The 23,317-nt window shown below is 35.7% G+C and overlaps 1 protein-coding gene across 1 annotated transcript in view; it reads left to right on the top strand.

Annotated features, from left to right (window-relative positions):
- The window catches only part of LOC134546329 (ATP-dependent RNA helicase WM6), a 65,545-nt gene that overhangs the window by 6,862 nt on the left and 35,366 nt on the right, over positions 1-23,317 (top strand). The window contains exons 3-6 of the mRNA XM_063389094.1: positions 17,351-17,571; positions 17,977-18,160; positions 18,334-18,452; positions 21,318-21,449. Coding sequence (XP_063245164.1) covers positions 17,351-17,571; positions 17,977-18,160; positions 18,334-18,452; positions 21,318-21,449 — 656 coding nt within the window. The remainder of the gene's footprint in view (positions 1-17,350; positions 17,572-17,976; positions 18,161-18,333; positions 18,453-21,317; positions 21,450-23,317) is intronic.

Here is a 23,317-nt window from a genome sequence, read left to right as displayed (position 1 = left end):
ACAGTAACGTGATTTTGTTGTGGGCTTTGCAAAAACTAAAAGTAATCCATGTACAATTTTTAAAATGTATCTGTTACTCTTATATATTTTTTTAGACTGACAACTTTTGAATATTCTAATTTTTGAATGCAAATAGTTTATTATTCAACCTCGAATACAAACACTTCAAATTAATGAATATTCATTTGCTTACAAATATTTGACATAGCCTGCCTTGTGAGTTTGTCGTATACCAAAGTTCACTTTTTAGGTTATTTGTGCGATGTAAATACTTTTTTTAAATGTTTTTATGGGATTCGTAGTCATAAACATGGACAATCAAAGTTTTAAATGTGCAACACATGTTAAAAGTTTTTGCACTACTATCTCACTAAACATTAGCATAAAAATTATGTAAACAATTAAAAAAATGGCATATGTGTGACATTTCAAACTTGAAAACAAACTCTTATTTGTATCAGGGCAGTATTTAAGATGTGGCTGGCCCGGGGCCTATTTTGGTGGGAGGCTCATTGTTTCAAGGTGTTGCAGTATGTAATGCAAAAACACAAAATGAAATTAACACAAGTTTATTTACTAAATTTACTTACACAGAGAAATTCAGTTAATTTTTTTTTTTTTCATTAAAAAGTATCATAGTATAACATAACTAACAATTAACACACAAATATATTACATATCAGTGAATGAATAATGTTATAACCATTACAATCTGGCACTTGATTTTCGTGCTGCAAAATTGCTGATGTCACTATAGTCCAGTCAAGCAGTACCCTCTTTTATCACATAATCATCGCACCCATATTTTTGGGCGTCAAAATTGGGATTTAAAAAAACCTCTCGCATAAACGTCGCATTATGTATTTGGTTCCACTATTAGATTCGGAGCGCTTTGTGTGGGTATTTTTTCCGTATAAAACTATGTATTTTAAAATAGAAATTTAATATTTATTCGGACATTACCTCTTATTTAATTAATGGAAATACTTAGTTGTCTGATGCATAAATTTTCTTTTAAAACGTTTTTAAAAGTTATAACGTTAATTAGGGATGGGTCGAATCCTATTTTTGGCCGAATCCGAATACATACTTAGTCCAGACCTGCCAACCCTCACACTTTAGGCGGGAGACTCCCGATTTTGTACCCTTTCTCCCGCCCTCCCGATTTGTCATTCAAATCTCCCGTTTTTTGGTTCTGTATCTCTTGGATTTTTTTAATGCAATAAATTTATAGAATTAATATGTTTGTACCATTATTCCATACAATCGTATAGTAACTACGGTTCGTACCATAACGTGTAGTTATTTTAATAACCTAAATGCCCACAATTGTCGGCTAAGAAAGAAACGTAGTTATTTACGATAATTATGGGAGTTGTTTTGGTGCACGTTAGCATTGGTGTTTATTAGCCAACCAGAAAAAGGTTTCATTTGTTTTCCAAGATGGCGTGTTTTGTCAACATTGTAAACTGTATTTTCGGTGGTGTTGGTTTGAAATAAAGACCGAGTGGATTAATAATGAGTTTATGATACCACTGTTTACATTCGTGCCCAAATTCGCTTCGGTTTGTCAGCCGGCTATGTGTGAATTGTTTGTTCGTCCCCGAACAAATTCGCCTTTGTTCACGTCTGTGCTCACAGACGAAGTATAGAGGTAGCATTATATACAGTCTTCGAATTTATTCAACGGTGTATTCATAAAAATATTATTTTGTGGAAGCAGTTGCGTGATGAGTATTTTGTATGCGTTGTTTAGTTGTAGGCCTACTCCGCAATAGGGATTGAATAGAAATGGCGCTAAGTAAGCCTACAGTGAAGTATCTTGCTGTGTACAAGAAGACATTTAGTGACTAATTTCCGTGCATTTTGCAATCGAGGAAAGGTGAACATGCTGCATTTTGTTCTTTGTGTCGTAATTTTTCCGTCTCGCATGCCGGAAAGGGCGACATTGTGAAGCATATAAATACGAAGAAACATGCCGTCAATACTATGGCATCAAATCAGAAATTAAACGTTTTTCGTGACAAGTCGGAAAGAAGATAGTGTGACAAAAGCAGAGTGTTTGTTAAATTTTATTTTAGAACACAATTTGCCCATTGCTTGTGCTAATCATGCTGGTTTACTCTTAAATTTTTTTTCAAAATTTACAAAATAAACAAAATTCCTCCCCCCCCCCCCCCCCTCCTCTAAAAACCTCCCGCTTTTGGACTAGCCAAAGTTGGCAGGTATGTTAGTCAAATCCTTTAAGGATTTGTCGAATATCGAATCCGAATCCGTGAAAAAAAAAATTATTAAAAAATTTTTTCATTCAAATTGTTGTTTTCTAGTACAAATGAACCTAAAACACTGAGATTATTCTATTAAAAAAGGCACAAAACAAATACAAAGAACTTACTTGATGAAATATGGGCATGCGATGCTAGTTAATATGACCTAAAAATTAAAAAAAAAACCTACTGTAACATTCCTCATGAGTTAATTTAAGAAATATGAACGTCAGATACTATAAAGTCAACGTTTGTACTTTATAGAAATATTTATATTGATCAATTTTGGTGGTTGCAGAAGTCGAAACAAAAAATTGTTTGATTTATGATATGCAAATCTTTACAAATTTTAAATAAGCTAAAACGTTATTTTGTCTCTGGAAGTATGCTTATCTTTGGTTTTTTTTTAAAAGGTAATAATTTTGTTGTTTATTACTATATTTGTAAAGAATAGGAGATTCTTTTTGATTATATTTTGCTTGCGTTAAAGCATTGATATTTTTTTGTTTAAAGAAAAATTGTAGAATCGCGTGTTACAAACAAGGACAAGTAAAAATATTCTTTTAGAATATTCGGTTTGTTCCATTTTTCGGTCATTGATAATATGCGTCCGTAATTTTAGCAGAAAACTGGAAACTTCGTATGATTTGAATTAATACTTAAAAGAGATATCGAAGAGCTGTTTTAGTAACGGTAAGATTTATTTATCGATATATACCAAGAATTAAGTAAATTTATTGAAAATATTGTGTTTTGATAAGAATTGTTAATTATCGTCGAAGATTTCAACACTAAAATTCACGGAAGAACATGCAACGAAACTTTTATACTAGAACGAAGATCTGCCTAATTATGTTACCTTAATCGACGCAAAGAAGAACGGTTAAAATATCTTGAGGATTTGAGAGAGAGACAATTCAATTATTCAATCGACGACGACTGAACCACGTTAAAATAGGAAAGGCGCTGCAGTTTTGACGACACGAGCTAATAAGAAGACGTCTCGGGAGCCTAGCAGGAGGACAACCCAGCAGCCCGGTCCGCGAGAAGGACCAACTCGACGGCGCAAACTAAGAAGGAGGCGGCCCACGAGCCGAGCAGTAGAACAGCCCAGCAGTCCGGTACGAGAGGAGGACTGAGTCAACGACCTACCAGCTATCCAGAGCAGGAGAGCCAGCTACACGCGGATAGTCGCAGAGTCCTGGTCATCGAGGAAGTCAATACGTCTGTAGAGGCTATAACTGTCACTGAGGTCGGTTTTTTTTCCAGTCCCCGTCCAGTCGTCGATTTGGAACGTTTCCCGTTTGTTGAATTTCACGAACATTATTTTTTTTTATAAAAACATTGATTTCCGCCTGAAAGACTTACCAGCGTCATAATTTAAATCCAAATCTGAATCTCTTGTTCTATAATTATTAGAATAACTAAACTAATTAATTTAAATTAACTCTCGGGATCCCAAGACTATTGAATAGTAAATATCTGTTTGGAATTCTTTCAGGGCATTAAATTTGATATAAACGTTAGTCTCTGATGTAGTAATGTTTCACCAACACTCAGTGGTCCACGCTCACCGAGTGCTTTCAATCCTGGCTTAATACATAATTTTTACTTAATTTGAACTTACCACAACTTAACTTTCAACAGAAACATATAGAATTATTGAATCGTTTACATGATATAAAACAAATTGTTGATATATTTACACTACACTAACTTTGAATGAGTTTTTTTTTTGTTTTGTTTTGAACTGGATAAACTTGTTATCTACATACACAAAGAATTCCAAGCATTCTAGAATAAGTTAATAGTCTAGTAGGATAAAAATGTGATCAATGTATGTATATAATAATTGTACACTGCAACGGCTCTGCCGCACTCACATTAGGTCTAAAATACACCTACTTTAGTTACAGACGCAATTTACTTTTATTTACGACACACAAACTAGTTACATTGATTTACCTTGATAATTTTAGCTGTTCGAACCAAGAACATCTAATTCATTTTTTTTTTAAACTGACGGAACTCGACGTTTGTGAAAATTTGTTAAAGAAATATAATCAATTTTTTTTAGCTTCACACACCCGTTGGTACGTCAGTTCTGGCGCCCAACGTTTAGGCTCGAATTTAGGTGAAACACACTGACTACTACACTGAGACGTGGAGAATACGAACGTTAGGACACATTTAGTCTGGAAATCGAAAAATATGCCATTTGGAGAAAATAGAGAACCATACTTCCTCAGAGGAAATGCGCTAGAAGAGAACAGTAGCACACATTCAGAAACGAATGCTGAAGAGAGGCTAGAAACGGGAGAAATAGGAGCAGAGACGATGTCGGAACTCCATGACAATACGAACGTCCCGAATAACCAACAGTTACAACGAGGTGAGGAAACGACTCGAACAGAAAATGAACACCAAACCGTGACACTGGAACAAATGTTTCGAGTGCTACAAGAGGAAAAACAGGAACGTGAACGCGAAAGACAGGAACGGGAACGCGAAAAACAGGAGAATGCCAATAGACTAGACAATATTGTACGAATCTTGAATACGACGTTAAATAATTTGACTGCAGAAACGGAACAAATTAGGACGGAGGTTACACAAACACAACGGACCATGGAACAAAACTTTTTTGTTGTACACGAGCGGATTGAAACCCTAGAGAATACGGTACCGCTGTTAAAAGAAAATGTCAGTCAAGTACAGAAGGATTTAGAAAGTAAAGTAAACAGAGTAGAAATACGAGTAGAAGAAATCGAGAGGAAATTTACACAAAACACTGCGTTGAATATTACTAAATCAACTGTCCCCAATGAAAATAATAACAACAGAAGCGAAAACATTAGTGTAGCTAGTTCAACTGGGATAAGTGTAGAACCAGTCACTATAGTTAGAAATAATGTTCCGTTAGTTACTGATTCCATGTTGACCCTGCATCATCCTGCTCGAAAATGGCTAGATAACGTACCTAGTTTTGCCGGAAAAAGCACAGAAAATCCCAGAAAATTTATTAACCAGTTCGAAGAGTATTGTAATACGTTTAACCTATCCGAGACAGACAAGATGAAAAGCATTGGCCATTGTCTAAAAGACACCGCATTCTATTGGTGGGAATTACTGAAAGATTCTATCACTGAATATAGTACATTCCGTAAGGCATTTATATAACAATTCTGGAGCACCAGAATACAAAGCAATTTACGTATTCAGTTGCATTCTGATAAGTTTGACCCTAAAAGAAGCCAGAATCTAGAAGCACACATTAACAACATGTATGAGAGAACTCGCTATTTGGACTGCAACATGGAAGACGAGGAATTTATAGCGATGATACTATCACAGCTACCCGTTAGATATCAGTTACAGTTAAGCGGACGAAATTACAACGGAATAGTAGATTTTAAGGAACAGTTACTGAACTACGACAGGCTAGAAAAACTAGACCGAACTAGCGTGAATAAGGAGACGTTCGAGCGGAAGAACAATAATCCACCCGCACCATTGTACCAAAATTGGTGAAATAAACCTACAGCCACGAATAACGAACAGAGATCACCTCGCATAAACGCTTTTAACGTAGAACAACCTAGACAGCAATGGTATCATAAAGGATACAGGGGACGATACAGAAACTTTAATTATTGGAATCAACCGAACCATACTAATGGGAACCAAAGACAACAGGGTAATTACAACCGGGAACAATACCCTAACCAACGACAGGAAGGGGCCGTTTGGAGTTCAGGTCCAAAAACTAATGCGTATCCGATAGAAGAAGGATTCGCAAGTGACCGGAATGCATCACACGGACAATATCGAGTAGAAGCACAGATTTTTCAGCCGACAGAGAAAGCAATAACGACTGCAAACCACACCGAGCAAGGAACATCGCGAGTTGAAAATAATCGACAATTTATTTCTCCAAGTAACTGTGATAATGACACGAAATGGCAGTGTAACCGAAATAATGATGGTGTTAATTTTAGTCAAAGAGTGGACTCAAATCATACTACTTCAGAGAGGTCTGGTCGAATTACACCAACATGGCAACCTGACCAGATACCTGGACTTGTTAACCGCAGGGAAAACTAAGCAGGGAGGGCGTATCACAGCTCCTATCACCACTCCCTAATACGAATTTGGAAGGGGCTAAACATCACCGTGAACCTTGTCTAGAAAACCAATCCAACCAGCCAGTTCTGGCAATACGTTACCCGGAAGTTATTTCTACTATTCGAAGGACCATACCTCATAACTAAAGTCATTCGGAATAATTGTTATGAACTCTCAGACCTTAACACCAGGCAGATTATAGGACATTACAACATTACCCAACTGAAAGAATATCACAAACCTGTTGTGACCGAAAATATTGAATGATTTATACATATGTTTAAAATATCCTTACGTTGACCTAGCATTCTTTGTATGTTTTTTTTATTTATTGCAACATGTATGTAATGTATTCTTGTTAGGATATTATGAGTTTAGTCATTAGTCTTAGTAAATGTAGGAATATGACAACCTCGTTTGGTGGACGATAAATAATAATGAAGATGTAGATTCTGTTATCTATGTGTATTAGAAATGTCATTCTGTTTGTTCTATGTATGTTTAAACTGCACATAATAGACATTTCTAAGAAGGGGCAATCTATAAAGTCAACGTTTGTACTTTATAGAAATATTTATATTGATCAATTTTGGTGGTTGCAGAAGTCGAAACAAAAAATTGTTTGATTTATGATATGCAAATCTTTACAAATTTTAAATAAGCTAAAACGTTATTTTGTCTCTGGAAGTATGCTTATCTTTGGTTTTTTTTAAAAAGGTAATAATTTTGTTGTTTATTACTATATTTGTAAAGAATAGGAGATTCTTTTTGATTATATTTTGCTTGCGTTAAAGCATTGATATTTTTTTGTTTAAAGAAAAATTGTAGAATCGCGTGTTACAAACAAGGACAAGTAAAAATATTCTTTTAGAATATTCGGTTTGTTCCATTTTTTGGTCATTGGTAATATGCGTCCGTAATTTTAGCAGAAAACTGGAAACTTCGTATGATTTGAATTAATACTTAAAAGAGATATCGAAGAGCTGTTTTAGTAACGGTAAGATTTATTTATCGATATATACCAAGAATTAAGTAAATTTATTGAAAATATTGTGTTTTGATAAGAATTGTTAATTATCGTCGAAGATTTCAACACTAAAATTCACGGAAGAACATGCAACGAAACTTTTATACTAGAACGAAGATCTGCCTAATTATGTTACCTTAATCGACGCAAAGAAGAACGGTTAAAATATCTTGAGGATTTGAGAGAGAGACAATTCAATTATTCAATCGACGACAACTGAACCACGTTAAAATAGGAAAGGCGCTGCAGTTTTGACGACACGAGCTAATAAGAAGACGTCTCGGGAGCCTAGCAGGAGGACAACCCAGCAGCCCGGTCCGCGAGAAGGACCGACTCGACGGCGCAAACTAAGAAGGAGGCGGCTCACGAGCCGAGCAGTAGAACAGCCCAGCAGTCCGGTACGAGAGGAGGACTGAGTCAACGACCTACCAGCTATCCAGAGCAGGAGAGCCAGCTACACGCGGATAGTCGCAGAGTCCTGGTCATCGAGGAAGTCAATACGTCTGTAGAGGCTATAACTGTCACTGAGGTCGGTTTTTTTTCCAGTCCCCGTCCAGTCGTCGATTTGGAACGTTTCCCGTTTGTTGAATTTCACGAACATTATTTTTTTTTTATAAAAACATTGATTTCCGCCTGAAAGACTTACCAGCGTCATAATTTAAATCCAAATCTGAATCTCTTGTTCTATAATTATTAGAATAACTAAACTAATTAATTTAAATTAACTCTCGGGATCCCAAGACTATTGAATAGTAAATATCTGTTTGGAATTCTTTCAGGGCATTAAATTTGATATAAACGTTAGTCTCTGATGTAGTAATGTTTCACCAACACTCAGTGGTCCACGCTCACCGAGTGCTTTCAATCCTGGCTTAATACATAATTTTTACTTAATTTGAACTTACCACAACTTAACTTTCAACAGAAACATATAGAATTATTGAATCGTTTACATGATATAAAACAAATTGTTGATATATTTACACTACACTAACTTTGAATGAGTTTTTTTTTTTTTTGTTTTGTTTTGAACTGGATAAACTTGTTATCTACATACACAAAGAATTCCAAGCATTCTAGAATAAGTTAATAGTCTAGTAGGATAAAAATGTGATCAATGTATGTATATAATAATTGTACACTGCAACGGCTCTGCCGCACTCACATTAGGTCTAAAATACACCTACTTTAGTTACAGACGCAATTTACTTTTATTTACGACACATAAACTAGTTACATTGATTTACCTTGATAATTTTAGCTGTTCGAACCAAGAACATCTAATTCATTTTTTTTTTTAAACTGACGGAACTCGACGGTTGTGAAAATTTGTTAAAGAAATATAATCAATTTTTTTTAGCTTCACACACCCGTTGGTACGTTAATACTTAAGATAGTTCATTCAATGAGCACAGATGTCTAATTTAAAAACCATAATGATAAACTGAAAAGACATCAAAAACAAAGCTGTCGTAGATTGTAGTTCTTTACATAATTAAAATTACATATCCTCTGCACACATGAAAGACCCTTTTAAAAAAAAATGGAATCAGCAACCAATATCACAAAATCTGCAATGTACGAAAATGTTTCATATGTCCAAGTTTTTGTTTAAAAACACAAGCATTTTGAGTCTCTCAGGGTCCAGCCTGCGTCGTTTTTGGTCCACTATAATGCCAGCTGAACTTATCTTTCAGCAAAAACTGAGGCAGGTGGACAACAATGGTATTTTTTTGACAGCTTTGCCAATCTTGGGAACAAAGTTTTGCGTGACTTCCAGTATTTGTGTATATCTTCATCAGGTTTTATTGGCCCTTCCTGCAAATACATCTTTAGTTAATCTTCAGCTGTTACAGTTTCCGTAGTTGTGTTTGTTGTTTTTCCAGAATCAATCAATTGTGAGTAATATGTAGAGACATGCAGTTTTGGGGTTTATTTTATAGCAAAATTCGTTGTTATTTACCCTTAAAAGTGGTGTTATCATACATCAAAAGCGGTGTTATTTTTTAAATAGTTTTAGCACTATAAATTTAAAAAATTAAGCTAAGCATACCTTGAAATTTTGGACACATTCTTGCATTGTACAGTTGCACTAGCAGCAGTAATTTACAATCGAATTTACACATCACTTTTTACATACAGTAATTGAAAATATTTTAGTACCTAAACCAGCAAGAATAAATATGAAGTCTCTAAAATAGTGACATAAACACATGGAACAAAATCCTCAAACTTTAGCTCTCGAAAGCAAAAGTAGCCATGATACACAAATTAGCCTCACTTAAATTTGTCCTGCGGTCTGTTAAGACTGTGTTATATGAGGACAAAAATCGTTCACAGTCAACGTTTGCAGAAGGCATCCAGATGGCTTCAAGGCAGCTGGAAGCAAACAATGGCTGTGACAGCTTTACTACATTCAATGACTTCACTACGTCCACTGAATTGTCTGTTTCCATTTGTTTTGTAACAATGTCCTGAAGCTGACCAAAACCAGCTGTTAATTCTTCAGTGCTTATGGAGTAGAGACTATGGACAGTTTTCAGTTTCTGCACCATTTCTGGGTTTAATTTAGCAAGCAACAAACTTTCCTGACTAAAAATTTGAATTGCTTCAAATCTCTTTCTACTTGGGTCAGTTGTCATGAGAGAGTTCAGTTTGGAAAGGGCTTGTGTTGCTGTTCTTGTGATGGACACTTTAGCTTCAGCAGCTTTAGCGGGGGGCATGTTAGACAAAGCTCTACTGGTTGCCTCAAAATAAATGCCACGAGTGATGTTTTCAAATTTTTTTTTTATACCTTGCAAGTCCCCATATAGTGAATGGGCAGTTGGATACAAAGAACCTTCAAGTTTCTGTATTAGCTCTACAAGGCTCTTGGCATGCTCTTTCACAAAGACAGCTTGACAAAGAATGAGAGAAATGTCATTTTCTGTGAGTGAACACAGAAACTCAACCCCTGAATTTTGTGTTGCCTTTAGTTCATCTGTTTTGCAGAAATCAACAATGTCATGTATGTAGTCTGCTACATAAAAAACGCTGTTGAACCAGGAATTCCATCTAGTAACAACAGGAAGTGGGAACAATGGACGTTTCTCTCCATGCTTTTCTTCAAGAAAGCTAGCATACAGGTGCCTTCTTTTCCTGGTGTTGTTGAACACATTTTTTATTTTGCTCATAGCATTGTTCAACTCAGGCAACTCTTTCACCCAGACATTGCCAACAAGATTTAACTTATGTGCCCAGCACTGGACATGCGTTAACTGGTCTCCAAGGATTACTTCGAGAGTACTAACAGCCTTGGTCATATAACGAGCAGCATCGGTTACTACTGAGAGCACATCACCATACTGTACATTGTACATTTTGAGTGAATCTAAAATTGCCCTCACACAGTTTGTGGCATTAGCAGCTTCAAGAAAGTGAACTCCTGCAACAAATATTTCTGGTTTATCCTGTTGAAGATTCAGAATTCTAAATAAAACAACAAATACACACCTACCAATTTTATCTGTTGTTTCGTCGCACAGTATGTCAATTTTTTTGTCCTTTAATGCAGTTTTGGCATCTTCAATTCTGCATTTGGCTATGTCCCCTACATATTTCTCACGGACTGTTCTCGCAAGTGGCATGTCTCCAGCACCTTCGATGTATTTGTTCAGCCATGCCCTGATATTAGGATCATCAAGCTTTTCAAGGGGTATATTTGCCTTTATAAAGGTCTCTGCTGTTTCCTTTATAAATTCCAACTTTTTGTCTTTTTGGACATTATTTTTTGCTGTCTGAAACGCTGAAGATATTGACGACTGGCGTTCAGGCGCACTAGATGAGCCTTGCAATGAAGAGAGACCCTTCTTGTGTTTTTCACATGAGTCTTTCCTATCCCAAGAGACGGTGACATTACAGTGACGACAAAAAAGTGTGGTTGAATCACTAGCATAAAGTCCGTGTTGAGAAAATTCAGAGGCTCGCTGTTTTGCAGTTACCGGCACTTTAGGCATTTTAATAGGCCTAATGTTTTAGCCGACCTTTAAATTGTACACCTTTAATTTATTTCACAGACGTTGAAAACTATCTGTAACAAAATTCGACCCGTTAAACTTTAACTTGCGCACAACAGAATGTTACGAATCGTCACCGTGTTTGCATTTTAAATTTGGTATTTGGTTAATAAAAATGGACGCAATGGACAAACAACGCTAAAGACTATATAAGAGAACAACGCTTCGAGAAACAACCTGCTGTAAACACCGTGATAATCGACTGTCCAGGCGAGCCGAATATCAAAATACAGCAAAACCCCTTATTTGCACTTTTCATGGGGACAAAGTAAAAAAGTGTAAAAAGCGGGAAAGTGTAAATAAAGGGAAAAGTAAGAAATACGTTAAAGTTAATTAAAATACAGTCGCATCCTGCAGCGTTCAGAACGGGCTACATTACACAGTAAAAATAAATAAAAAAGGGGCGCAAATTGATGAAAATTTACCGTCAATTGCGCGCCTTGCGCGGAGAAAGGTCATTGTACTCGATCATCTGTTGTTACAGTGCGGCCTGCGGCGTCTGTTCTCTGAGCTGCGCATGCGCAGTATAACTCATTCAATGCTCCGCCCAGACTCGTGACCTCCCATCAGCAGCCAGCCAATAGAAGCGAGCTTAGCGGAAAAAAATATAAGCTCCACCTCCCGTGTACCAGTTTTGTCCAGTTCTAATACCAGTTTATTGGTATACGCACCCGCTTACTCGCTGCCGTGACATGTTCAAGTTTACGTTCATCTTGATGTCTTGATACCAATAATTAATTATTTACGATCCCCACAAATAAATGGTTAGTTTAAAAAATATGCGTCAACAGTATAATACTTCCGAAATTATATAATACGTATAAAACAGTTACCAAGATTCCACTCATTTTATCTTGTGAAGTTCATGTCTCCTACCAGTATTTCGGCTAAGTTGTGACATAAATACAGTATCAGCACTTACAATGTTACGATCAGCCACGTAATATTTCCGACATTTCCGTTACGTTTCTATATTCGTGAGTTTACGTTTTTCCCTAGTACATTTTAGATTGTCTCCTGCTGTAATTACTCGGACTTTTACACGCCTAGGCTTAAATTGTTACATGTTTAGGAATAAAAGCAACTTTTCATGTTATAAAATACACTGTGTGGATAGTTATCTTTGGTTTTTTGTTGTTTCACGTTTGTTACTGTATTTACAAATTGAATTGCCGTGTTAGAATGAGGAAAATGTTCTGACTGTTCGCCGAAAATTCAAGGATTTCGCGTTATTATCCAAAATGTGAGAAATTCGCGTTATTCTTAAAAATGTATTCAAATTCGCGTAAAAATTCGTTTTATCGCAATCGCGAAATATGCATGTCTCTATTAATATGTCCACGTTCCATGTAGTGGAGGTATGATTTCCGGCTCCTAAAAGACAAAAGTTCATGCAAAATATAATAATTTGTGACGTGACAATATAAAACCTCTTACAATATAAAAGTTTAAATTATTTTCATACCTCTGGATCTTCCTGAACTTCATGGGCAGGAGCTCTGACACCGAGCTGTTGCATTGTGTTTATTAGTGCATGTTTGGCTTCTTCAAAGTTTTGCTTTTCCCTTAATTCTTGGGTCCAGAATGACGGCAGTACCATACAGCTAAAAATAATATCCTTACAATTAGACATAGAAAAACTAATAAAAACTCTTTTAAGAAAGATTGCTTGCTAATATTGCTTAAGAATGTGTATGTTAATTAGGACCTATATACATTTCACTAAATATTAGCAAGTTCATCATCACTTAACATACACTATAATCGAAAAATTTTAATTTCTGAAAGCTATTATTGTTTGATTTTGGTTTGACATATATTTGTGTATGTTATCTGATAAGTTAGTTAATATGCTAAAATAAGGTTTTACGCTTAAAAAAATTGATGAGATTGTTAGGCATGGTCAGGGAATAAAAATGATTTCCTGGAAAAGTCAGGAAATTTATTCTTTACGGTTTGGTAGCCACCCTGCATGATTATTGGTCTGCAATGCTAATGTATGTTAAAACGATTACATAATTACGATTACTAGAAAAAAATGTGATATGAAAGTTTATTAATTTTGCAATTGCAGCGAGCAGTTTACGCGTTATATAATTTTTTATGTATTTTACTAATTGAGAGTTTTAAAAGTTGCCAAGTCTGCGTTAAAATGTTGAAGAGGTAGCTTATTTTTATTATTTCCTCCAGTAACCTGTGCTAATAAGTGTCTAGGATAGAGACTTTATAAAGTTGATTTAAATGTTTGTTTCCAAAATATTCTTGAGTTATTTCCCTGAATTGGAATGTATTACTACTTATATTTTGTGCGAGCTGTAAATTAGATTATTAGCAGCACTCCTCTCCTTGGATCTATGTTTTACAAGTTCTTGTGAAGGTTTTTTCAGGGTGGCCACTCAGTGGGAAAATCGGAAATATCAGGGATTTCACTATTACCTGGAAATCTCTGGGATTTTTCCCTTAAAACCGGGAAGTTGTTTTTGCCGATCTGAATATATTTATTTTTAAATTGCAGGGTGTCTACGTACATGGAACAGCAGGATTTGTATAGAAAATATAATACCCATAAATAAAAAATAATGGATATTTGGTCCTGTGCCTCACAAACCTTAGCTTACTTGCTTTCGTGTTTACCAGCGTAAACTTATAGTGCCGGGATTTTGCGGCATGGTATGTATGTGCTATGCAGGGCCGTATCAATGCGCACTTGTATGCGCCTTTCGGGGCCTCTCAACTGCGCAGTCGTGAGTAGAATGGAATGTTGTTTAGTGTTTACAGTTTTTTTTTTTTTTTGAAATGGCGGGTGTGTGTGTAAAGCTTGGTTATTTCGATGAATTACATGGGCCGTACCATTTTTAGTAACTACTTAATACGTCGTTTTTCCGTTGCGGCTGTTTTGTGCCACCCACGTGGACAAATATATTTTCTTAACTAGCGGGTTGGAGTGGCCTTAATAATTAACTATTTTTAGCAAACAGTGTTCACATTTTATCGACTACAGTATGTTTGCGGCTTAGTGTTGTAGTGTGTTTGTGTAGAATAGAAGGTACATTTTTTCATGCGACTTGTAAAATGAATGCCAATTATAAGTGCAAGTTTTAACAAGACTGGCTTGTTGATCAGCGGTTTAAGAAATGGCTTCCCCCGGTAAAAGAAAATCCATTCTCTGCGGCATGCAGTTTGTGCAACACAACCTTTTCATTAAGTAATATTAGAAAGACTGCAGTGAGGAGTCATTCAAATGGCAAGAAACATAAATCGATAACAAAGCTTTCTGGTTCGGGATGCACATTGGACGTATTTTTTAATTGTGCTGATAAATCACCTCGTGGATCTGAGATTACACCTGACTTATTTTCGCAGCAGTCTTCTACGCCAGCAGCTACTGCTGTTACAAATATATCAGAAAACACTACAGCTGTGAGGTTAAATCTAGGCAAGAGTCATGTGGTATGAATAGGTTTATTATGAATGAAAATGTGACTCGTGCGGAGATCATTTGGTGTGTTTTAACAGTTATGTCACATATGTCAGTTCGCAGTGCGGACCTAAATACATCGTATTTAAAGGTTATTTTTCCTGATTCTATGATTGCCCAAAAAAATGCAGCTACACCAGACAAAAATTTCTTATCTGGCCGTGTATGGTTTGGCACCATATTTCCATAGAGAACTTGTTAACATGTGTTCAGATGCTTCACACATTGTGATTGGTTTCGATGAATCTCTCAACAAGGTGGCACAAAGATGTCAGATGGATGTTATGGTTAGGTTCTGGAATGAGGTAACCAATTGTGTAGTTACAAGGTATTTTTGTTCTGCATTTGTTGGGCATGCAACATCACAAGACCTGTTAAAAGCCCTGACTTCAGCCTTAAGTGAGATTGATTTGTATAAAATTGTAAAGGTTTCAATGGATGGGCCAAACGTTAATGTTAAGCTTATGAAAGATTTATGTAACTTTTTGAAGAAAGATCCAAGTGTTGCATCAATTTTGGTTATTGGCACATGTGGGCTGCATTCTCTTCATAGGGCTTTTAAGGCATCAATCAAGGCCACTGGGTGGAAGGTAATGGAGTTTCTGAGAGCTCTGTAATTCTTATTTAAAAATGTGCCTTCGTGTAGAAGTGATCATATTCAGTATTCTGGCTCTTCTACTTTCCCATTGAAATTTTGTCCTATACAATGGTTGGAAAACACCAATCTAGCAGAAAGAGCAATGATAATTGTGCCTTTTCTAGAAAAGTATGTAGTAGAAGTAACCAAAAAAAAATTTCCACAGTGTAACAGTTTCTCAGTCGTGTCAGAACTACTGAAAGATAAGTATTGACTTTTCAAGCTAACTTTTTTCCATTCATTGGCTTCCACTGTAGAGCCTTTCCTGACCGACTTTCCGTCTGATGCACCAATGGCACCTCAGTTCGAGGCACTAAACTCACTGGTGAAAAATATCATGACAAAATTTGTCAAATCTGACAAGCTGGACTCTTCTAGTAAGGTTACGGGTATTGATCTTTCTGATAAAAATAGTTTATTGGGAGCAAAGCATGTTGATATTGGTTATGCAACTCATGGTTCTCTGTGTAAAATCAAAAGTGCATCTGAACTGGAAATTCTGCAGTTTAAAAATGATTGTAGGAATTGCTTGAAAATGTTTTGTGAGAAAATGCTGGAACACTCGCCTCTTAAATACTCTCTGACTGAGGGGATCTCCTGTCTCGATCCAGATGTTGTAGTGCGACCAACTCTGTGAAACAAACGTCTAAAGCAGACTCTAAAAATCTTGGTGGAAAGCAACTGGATTTCAGGAACCAAAGCTGACAGAGTTGAGAGTCACTTCAGGGTTTTGTGTGATGCAGAAGATGTGAAGGACACCGTGAAGACATTTTGTAAGAAAAGAGAATAAATTGGATAGTTTAAGGATGAAACTTGTAGCCTCTCAACCAAATTGTGATGAGCTTGTATCCTTTCTTAAATTTGTCCTCATCTGGTCGCATGGAAATGCAAATATAGATAGAGGTTTCTCAATTAATCGCGAGTGCTTAGTGGAAAACCTCAGAGAAGAATCACTTGTAGCCCAGAGACATGTTTATGATGGGGTAACAGCAGCAGGTGGAGTCGACGCCTTTATATCCAATATTTCTAAGGAAGCATTCATTCTGCCCGAAACTCTCACGCTCTTTATAAGGAAGCAACATCTAAAATGAAGGCTCAAAAAGAGGCCAATAATGAAACTGAAATTTAAATAAAAAAAAATAACTGCAATGGCTGTTAAAGATCTTGCTGTTAAAAAACAAAAACTCTTAGAAGCAATAAAAGGAAGCTTCACTTATTAATGCAGAAATCGAGTCTCTTAAAAATACTTAGTTTGGTTTTAACGATTATTTTAATCAAAAGTTTTGTTTTATGTTTGTATACTGAAGTGAATTAGAATATTGTTATGACTGATAAGTTTTCTGTTTGGAAATTTATACAAAATGATAAATTGGTTTTGAAGATCTATTTACATTAGAGGATGATTTGATGTTAGTAACTGACACTAACTTTCACAGACATAAGCTTATTTATTTATTTTGCCCTTGTTGATAAATTCCATCAAATTTTCAATGATTTTGGAATGCAGGTATGTAACAGATGCCTTAATTATGTACATACCATATACTGTAGCTTGCCAGGAAATGTATTTTGAAAGTTTAAATGAGTGTTATAAATATCAGGGAAATCTCAGTTATCACATGGAAAAATCAGGGAATTTTATTTTGTGGATTAGGTGGCCACCCTGTTTATTAACCTCGTAATGCGTGTGTATTGAATGCCAACCTTTATGCAGTTGTTTACCTGCACATAGCCTCATGGGAGCCTGTGGTGTGGTTGCAGTCCAGCACGAGTGCATACCGCAAGCGGTGCTGGGCATGGACATCCTGTGCCAAGCCAAGTCGGGAATGGGGAAGACAGCGGTGTTTGTCCTGGCCACGCTGCAGCAGTTGGAACCCACGGAGAACGTTGTGTACGTGCTGGTCATGTGTCACACAAGGGAGCTGGCCTTCCAGATCAGCAAGGAGTACGAGAGATTCTCAAAGTACATGCCACAGATAAAGGTGAGGGCATACATGTCCAGTGCCATCCTTGTTTAGGTGCCCAAACTACAGTTTTCAATAAGTTTTTTGGTATGTGCTGCAGGTAATGTAGTTCTAAAACAAATTGCAATGCATATTGGTCAAAATAAATCTATTTACTTCAAACTTTTATTGTTTCAACCATAGTTTACATGTTCTCCCCCCCTCCCCACCTCCCAAGGATTGTATAATATTGTTTAATATTTCAGGGGAAAATTTTCAGTGCTTTTCAACATTTTCGTTGGAAGAGATTTAGTTGTGTGTCTTAAAACTTAAAAATATATATCTTAAACTTAAATTAAAGAAACTGTGTTAAGGATACTTTTGGTAGCCTGTGTGTACATGTTATTTTATTATTGCAATTTTATAATGTAAACTTTATTTCAGGTGGGAGTGTTCTTTGGTGGGCTGCCCATCCAGAAAGATGAGGAGGTGCTGAAGAGCAGTTGTCCGCACATAGTGGTGGGGACACCAGGTCGAATACTAGCATTGGTGCGCTCCAAGAAGCTCAACTTGAAACACTTGAAACACTTCATATTGGATGAGTGTGACAAGATGTTAGAGCTCTTAGGTGAGTTGTTCTTATTAACTGGTAGAATCATGGCATGCCCTAATGATGATAATATGATAGGGACATCAGATTGATGGTGATTGATTTATCTTATTCTGAAGTGCAAGTACTGAACATACGTGTGTGGTGACCCTTGCTGTAGTGTGTTTGAGTACCGGGGCTCCTTGTTGCAGACATGAGGAGAGACGTGCAGGACATTTTCCGCAACACGCCTCACGGCAAGCAAGTCATGATGTTCAGTGCCACCCTCAGCAAGGAGATCCGACCAGTGTGCAAGAAGTTCATGCAAGATGTAATTCCACTTCTCCTACTTCATTATTTCTGCCTTTTGCGTGTGATTGGTCCTTTGGTAGTAGACGGCAGGCCAGGTTTAGTTCCGCTGTCCGAGAGTGGGGGAATATGGTCCGTGGGTGGGTGTTGTGATCGGGTCCCGAGCGCACCGTCGCCTTCTTAGTGCTGGAAAAGGTTTCCTTCTTCAAGGGAAGATTGGAAGATGTAATTTTTTTGCGGTTACTGGTAGTTACCACCATTTTCCTGTGTAACATACACTGCAGTCATGTTCTGGATAGGAAGTGGGATGGGAGGGATGGGCAACGAGAGAAGATCAGAAGAAAGAAGATGCAAGCAAGAAGACACATCAAGACTACATTATTTAGTTGGTTATAGCTTACCAGTGGCTGCAGTGGGAGCAGATAAGTAGGTAGGGATCCCCTTCCTGGCGGACGAAGATGCTGTCGAGGTCCTGTGTTCACTCCTCCCGTGGCATCCATTGCTTGTTGGTGTGACGGATGGTTTGACCAAACGACGTCGCGGATAAAACCGTATGTAAAGTCGGCCTTGCTAGATTCTCTTACCACATGTGTTGCTCTTTTGTCTAGTGAAATTGCAATAATGGCTTTTTGAATAAACACTTATGTTCTCAGATAGCTGCATTCTTTCTGTATGGCATCTATTAATTTTGAAATTGGTAAAATGCTTTGTTTCTGGTAGTCTTCCTGCTTAATAATGGTGGATAATTTTGTTCAAATTGTGTTCAGTTTTTTTACATAATTAGAAATTTAATCTTATTAATTGGAAAGTTAAAAAAAAATGTAGCTTTTATTCAATATCACCTAATAAGACATTAAAAAAGTTTTTCTGGTATCAAACCATAACTTTCATGGTTCTGAAGTTTTCTTGGAACGATGTATGTTTTAATGTGGTTAATTTTTCTATCTTTGCCATGCAGACTGAACGTGCATTTTGGTATTTTTTTTGGCGATTTAGTTGTACTGGTTCCAGACCAGCTTGTCTTGTTTAAATACAGTAGAACCCCTTCTCACATCATGATTCATACACACTTTTCATAAGTGAGGATACATTATTTATTTAAGTCATAAAGTAAACTTAAGGGAAAAAATTTTTTGGGTGGGGGGGGGAGATGTCATAAAGGTAGCATAAGTTATATTTCATTGTTCAATAATAAAATATGCATAATGAAAAAAACTTTTGGTTATTGCCTTCTCAGGGCTGCCACATACGGTATGGTGTCTTATAAAATGTACAAATTTGATATGTAGATTAGAAAATAATATTTGAAAAAGGGAGGTCAAAATTTTATTTTAATTTCTTGATTTGCTTGGGTAACCTTCTTCACCTTTAAACACCTACATTATGTACTGACGTCCTACTCTTCCACTGCAGACTAAACAATATAACAGACAGAAGAGAGAACTGTGAGGCCTACCCAAAATATGTCACCTTTGTCACAACTTGAAGAATCATCTAGAACGGACACTGCTGATTGTTATGTATAAGTACGAGTGTCACCTTACATTTTCAAATAAAATGCATTTTAAAGTATGTTATAAAAACTATATCCAACTTAACTAAAAAAGTTTTAATTTGTAAATAGCTAAATTGTTGTCTTTGAGGCAACCCTCCTAAGTACATAATTACAGATATTATCATCTCATAAATAAAGTAAAGTTAGGGTTCGTAGTATTAAACTGAAACAAAAACTTATAAATAACAGCTTTTTAAATTATTATTATTTAACTATGAACCCATTAGCCTCCCACTTTATAATTATTTACCAAAAATATAAACTATTTATCAGAATTTTTTAAAAAATTTCAAACATGCACTTATTGAAAAACCAAAACTAAAATTTTGAATTTGATTTTTCAAAAACACATTTCATAACAAAGTATGTTGTATTGTACATCAAAAGAAAGAGCATTTAAAACTGAGTAAAATGACACTGCTCTCATCTCTAGCTCAATTAGGAGACATGCAAAATATGGTGTTTAAGTTTTTTGTGGATTTTGGGAAATTTCATATAGCCGTAATTTTGAAACCGTTTTGAGATACTTGAAGGGAAAAAAATTAGCATTTTTCTTTATCTATGTGACAACCTTCATACCAAATTTCATCAAATTCTGAGGTGGTTAAGTAAATATTTTAGTTTGTTGATTTCATCTGAAATGACCCAACCTTATAAACTAAATTTAAAAATACAGATAACCCGAAAACCTTATAATATGGGCCTGAATAATTGAGAGTTTACTATACCTGTAATACTGTATCTTTTTTGTTCCATTTCAATCCTTTATATCTCAAAGAAAATTCCTGCACTTAATCATTTCATGGTAGATTTCATAAGCTAAAATTGGGGTTCTGCTGTATATAGTCAATTGCTGGAAAAAATTTAGGCATGTACATAGTAATTTATGGCACCATGACTGAGCTTTATTTTGTTTGTAAATGAAATTTTTTGAAGATAGTTAACATTTTTCTTGAAATTTAATTTGTAAAATTGTAATTTATTGGTTAGTTAACAAAAATTAAGTTTTAGGTATTCATTCAGCAAAATTTGTGATCATGTGCTACAATTTCATAATTTTCACTCATTACTTTTATTTCATCAGCGAAGAATAATAAAACAATTTATTTGAACATCTGATTATATTGAATTTTTGTAAGAAATGTGAACGTGTATATTAGTGTGGGTTTGAAATTTCTTTGGCGATGTACACATTCATGACACTCGTAAAGGAACCTGCCTGTGTATTTGAAGAACATACAGGTGGTAGGTGGAAATAGCTCAGTTATGGTTTGTGCAAAGGTTTTTGTGTTGTACTGAAATGTTTTGTGCTGCCTTTCCCTGCACTGATAGCCGATGGAGGTGTACGTAGATGATGAGGCAAAGTTGACGCTCCACGGACTGCAGCAGCATTATGTTAAGCTCAAGGAGAACGAGAAGAACAAGAAACTCTTTGAGTTGCTTGACATTTTAGAATTCAACCAGGTAATGTTTTTATGAGGCTGTGCCATGTGTGTGTGTGGTTTATTTTTCCCCATGCAGAAGACGGGCATAAATCTTATCTTTAATCAGTAATAACAATTGAAATATCTCATGTACCCAAAAAACACTAAAGTTATACCCTCTTTCATCGCATAACGTTGCATGCGCATAATCGTCGCACCTATATTTTAGGGTGTCAAAATTTGTATAAAAAAACCTCTCGCGTAAACGTGGCATGATGTTTTTGGTCCCGCTAGTAGATTCCAAGTGCTTTGTGTGGGTATTTTTTCCGTATTAAACAATGTATTTTAAAGTATAAATCTAATATTTATTTGGACATCACCACTTATTTAATTAACGGAAATACGAATTTGTCTGATGTGTAAATTTTCTTTTGAAGATATTTTTAAACGTTATAACCTTTATATGTTCGTTTATGTCTCCGCGGTGTACCACTTAACAAAATTGTAGCCAGCACTAGTAGGCATCATTCATGTTTGTTTATGTTGCTTCCCGTACAGAGCGCTCATACGTAGTCGAATATCGATATCTCTCCAATTTTTGGGTGCCGAGTTAACTACATTTGATGGCCTGCACTCTTTCGTGGTGTGTACTACGATGATAGTTATGCAATCGTTCAGGCTTGCATTCGGATCACAGATTTTTTTTTTTTTTTTTTAAAGTTGAAGAAAGGTTTTTGTTGCATGACTATTAATTTAAATTGTTTGCGTGCTCTTTTATACTTCACTTTTTAAATTTAATTTGATATTTGTATTAAATTCAAACAAAAAAAAGATTTGCACAGGCATAACTATCTGTATTAAGGGATGATTTCAAATAGCATTAATACATTTACTATACAGCATTTATTTTAACTATTATAGCATCCATTCAAGTTGCTGTTTTGGTGTTTCCAGTTCTAAGATCTTACAATTTGTCAGTATTTTAAATTTAGCTAATATAATGGTTAGGAACAATTTTTGTTCTAAATTATAGTATTTTTGGTTTTGGCTTCTACTGATTTTCAGTGTTTATTCCACTAAGGGCTAGAAAGAAAATGTGTTTTCTGAATGGCCAGTTTGGCACAGAGAACATTTTGGTCTTCATTTGCGTGATTCTGTGTATATGACATAACAAATGTTAACTTTCTCTTACTGAATGGGTTGTGTGCTGTCACAACCAAGTTATTGCTAGGTCCTTCAATAGTTTTGAAAATTTGTGTGTGAAAGTAATTTCCTAGAGTAGTAATTATTCCATGAAAAAATATCTGAAAATGCTACATTTTGCTACTATATTTCCTTGATTATTCCAATAACCTAACATTTCAAATGATAGCAATACTTAAGCTAATGTAACTAACCAACCATTCACAGGTTGGACAATTTTACTGTAATTTAAATAGACCTGCACTAACCTATCTTTAATTTTACTGCAGGAAATAAATTCTTTAAATATTGGAATGATGCACTTAATGAAAAATCAGAGTAATTTACTAGAACTGAGAAAAATATTTTCAATTCTTATCCTTCATTAACTGTGAGTTTACATTCAGCTTTATGTGAGCACATTCACCTTTCTTAATAATCAAAACCTAATTCATTATGTTGGTATTTTTTTACCAACATTGTTTAAATTAGAGCTGTGCCGATAAGATTCTCCAGAAGCCGATTTTGCCGATATTTCTTTGAATCAGCGTTTCTGCAGTTTCACCATCCACTTGTTCATTTTCAGCTGATATTACTGATAAAAAGTCTCCTGTAACCAAGAAATCCACAAATACCCTTTTCACGAAAATGATTTAATACATGGTTAGGGCCTGGAATTTTTCACAATCGCGAATTTTGCGAAAATTCGCGCGAATTTCGCATGAA

This window comes from Bacillus rossius, chromosome 1 (assembly GCF_032445375.1).
Source record: "Bacillus rossius redtenbacheri isolate Brsri chromosome 1, Brsri_v3, whole genome shotgun sequence".
In the NCBI taxonomy this organism is placed as follows: Eukaryota; Metazoa; Arthropoda; class Insecta; order Phasmatodea; family Bacillidae; genus Bacillus; species Bacillus rossius.
Note: the sequence above shows the minus strand (reverse complement) of the source record. Positions and strands in the feature narration are given on the sequence as shown.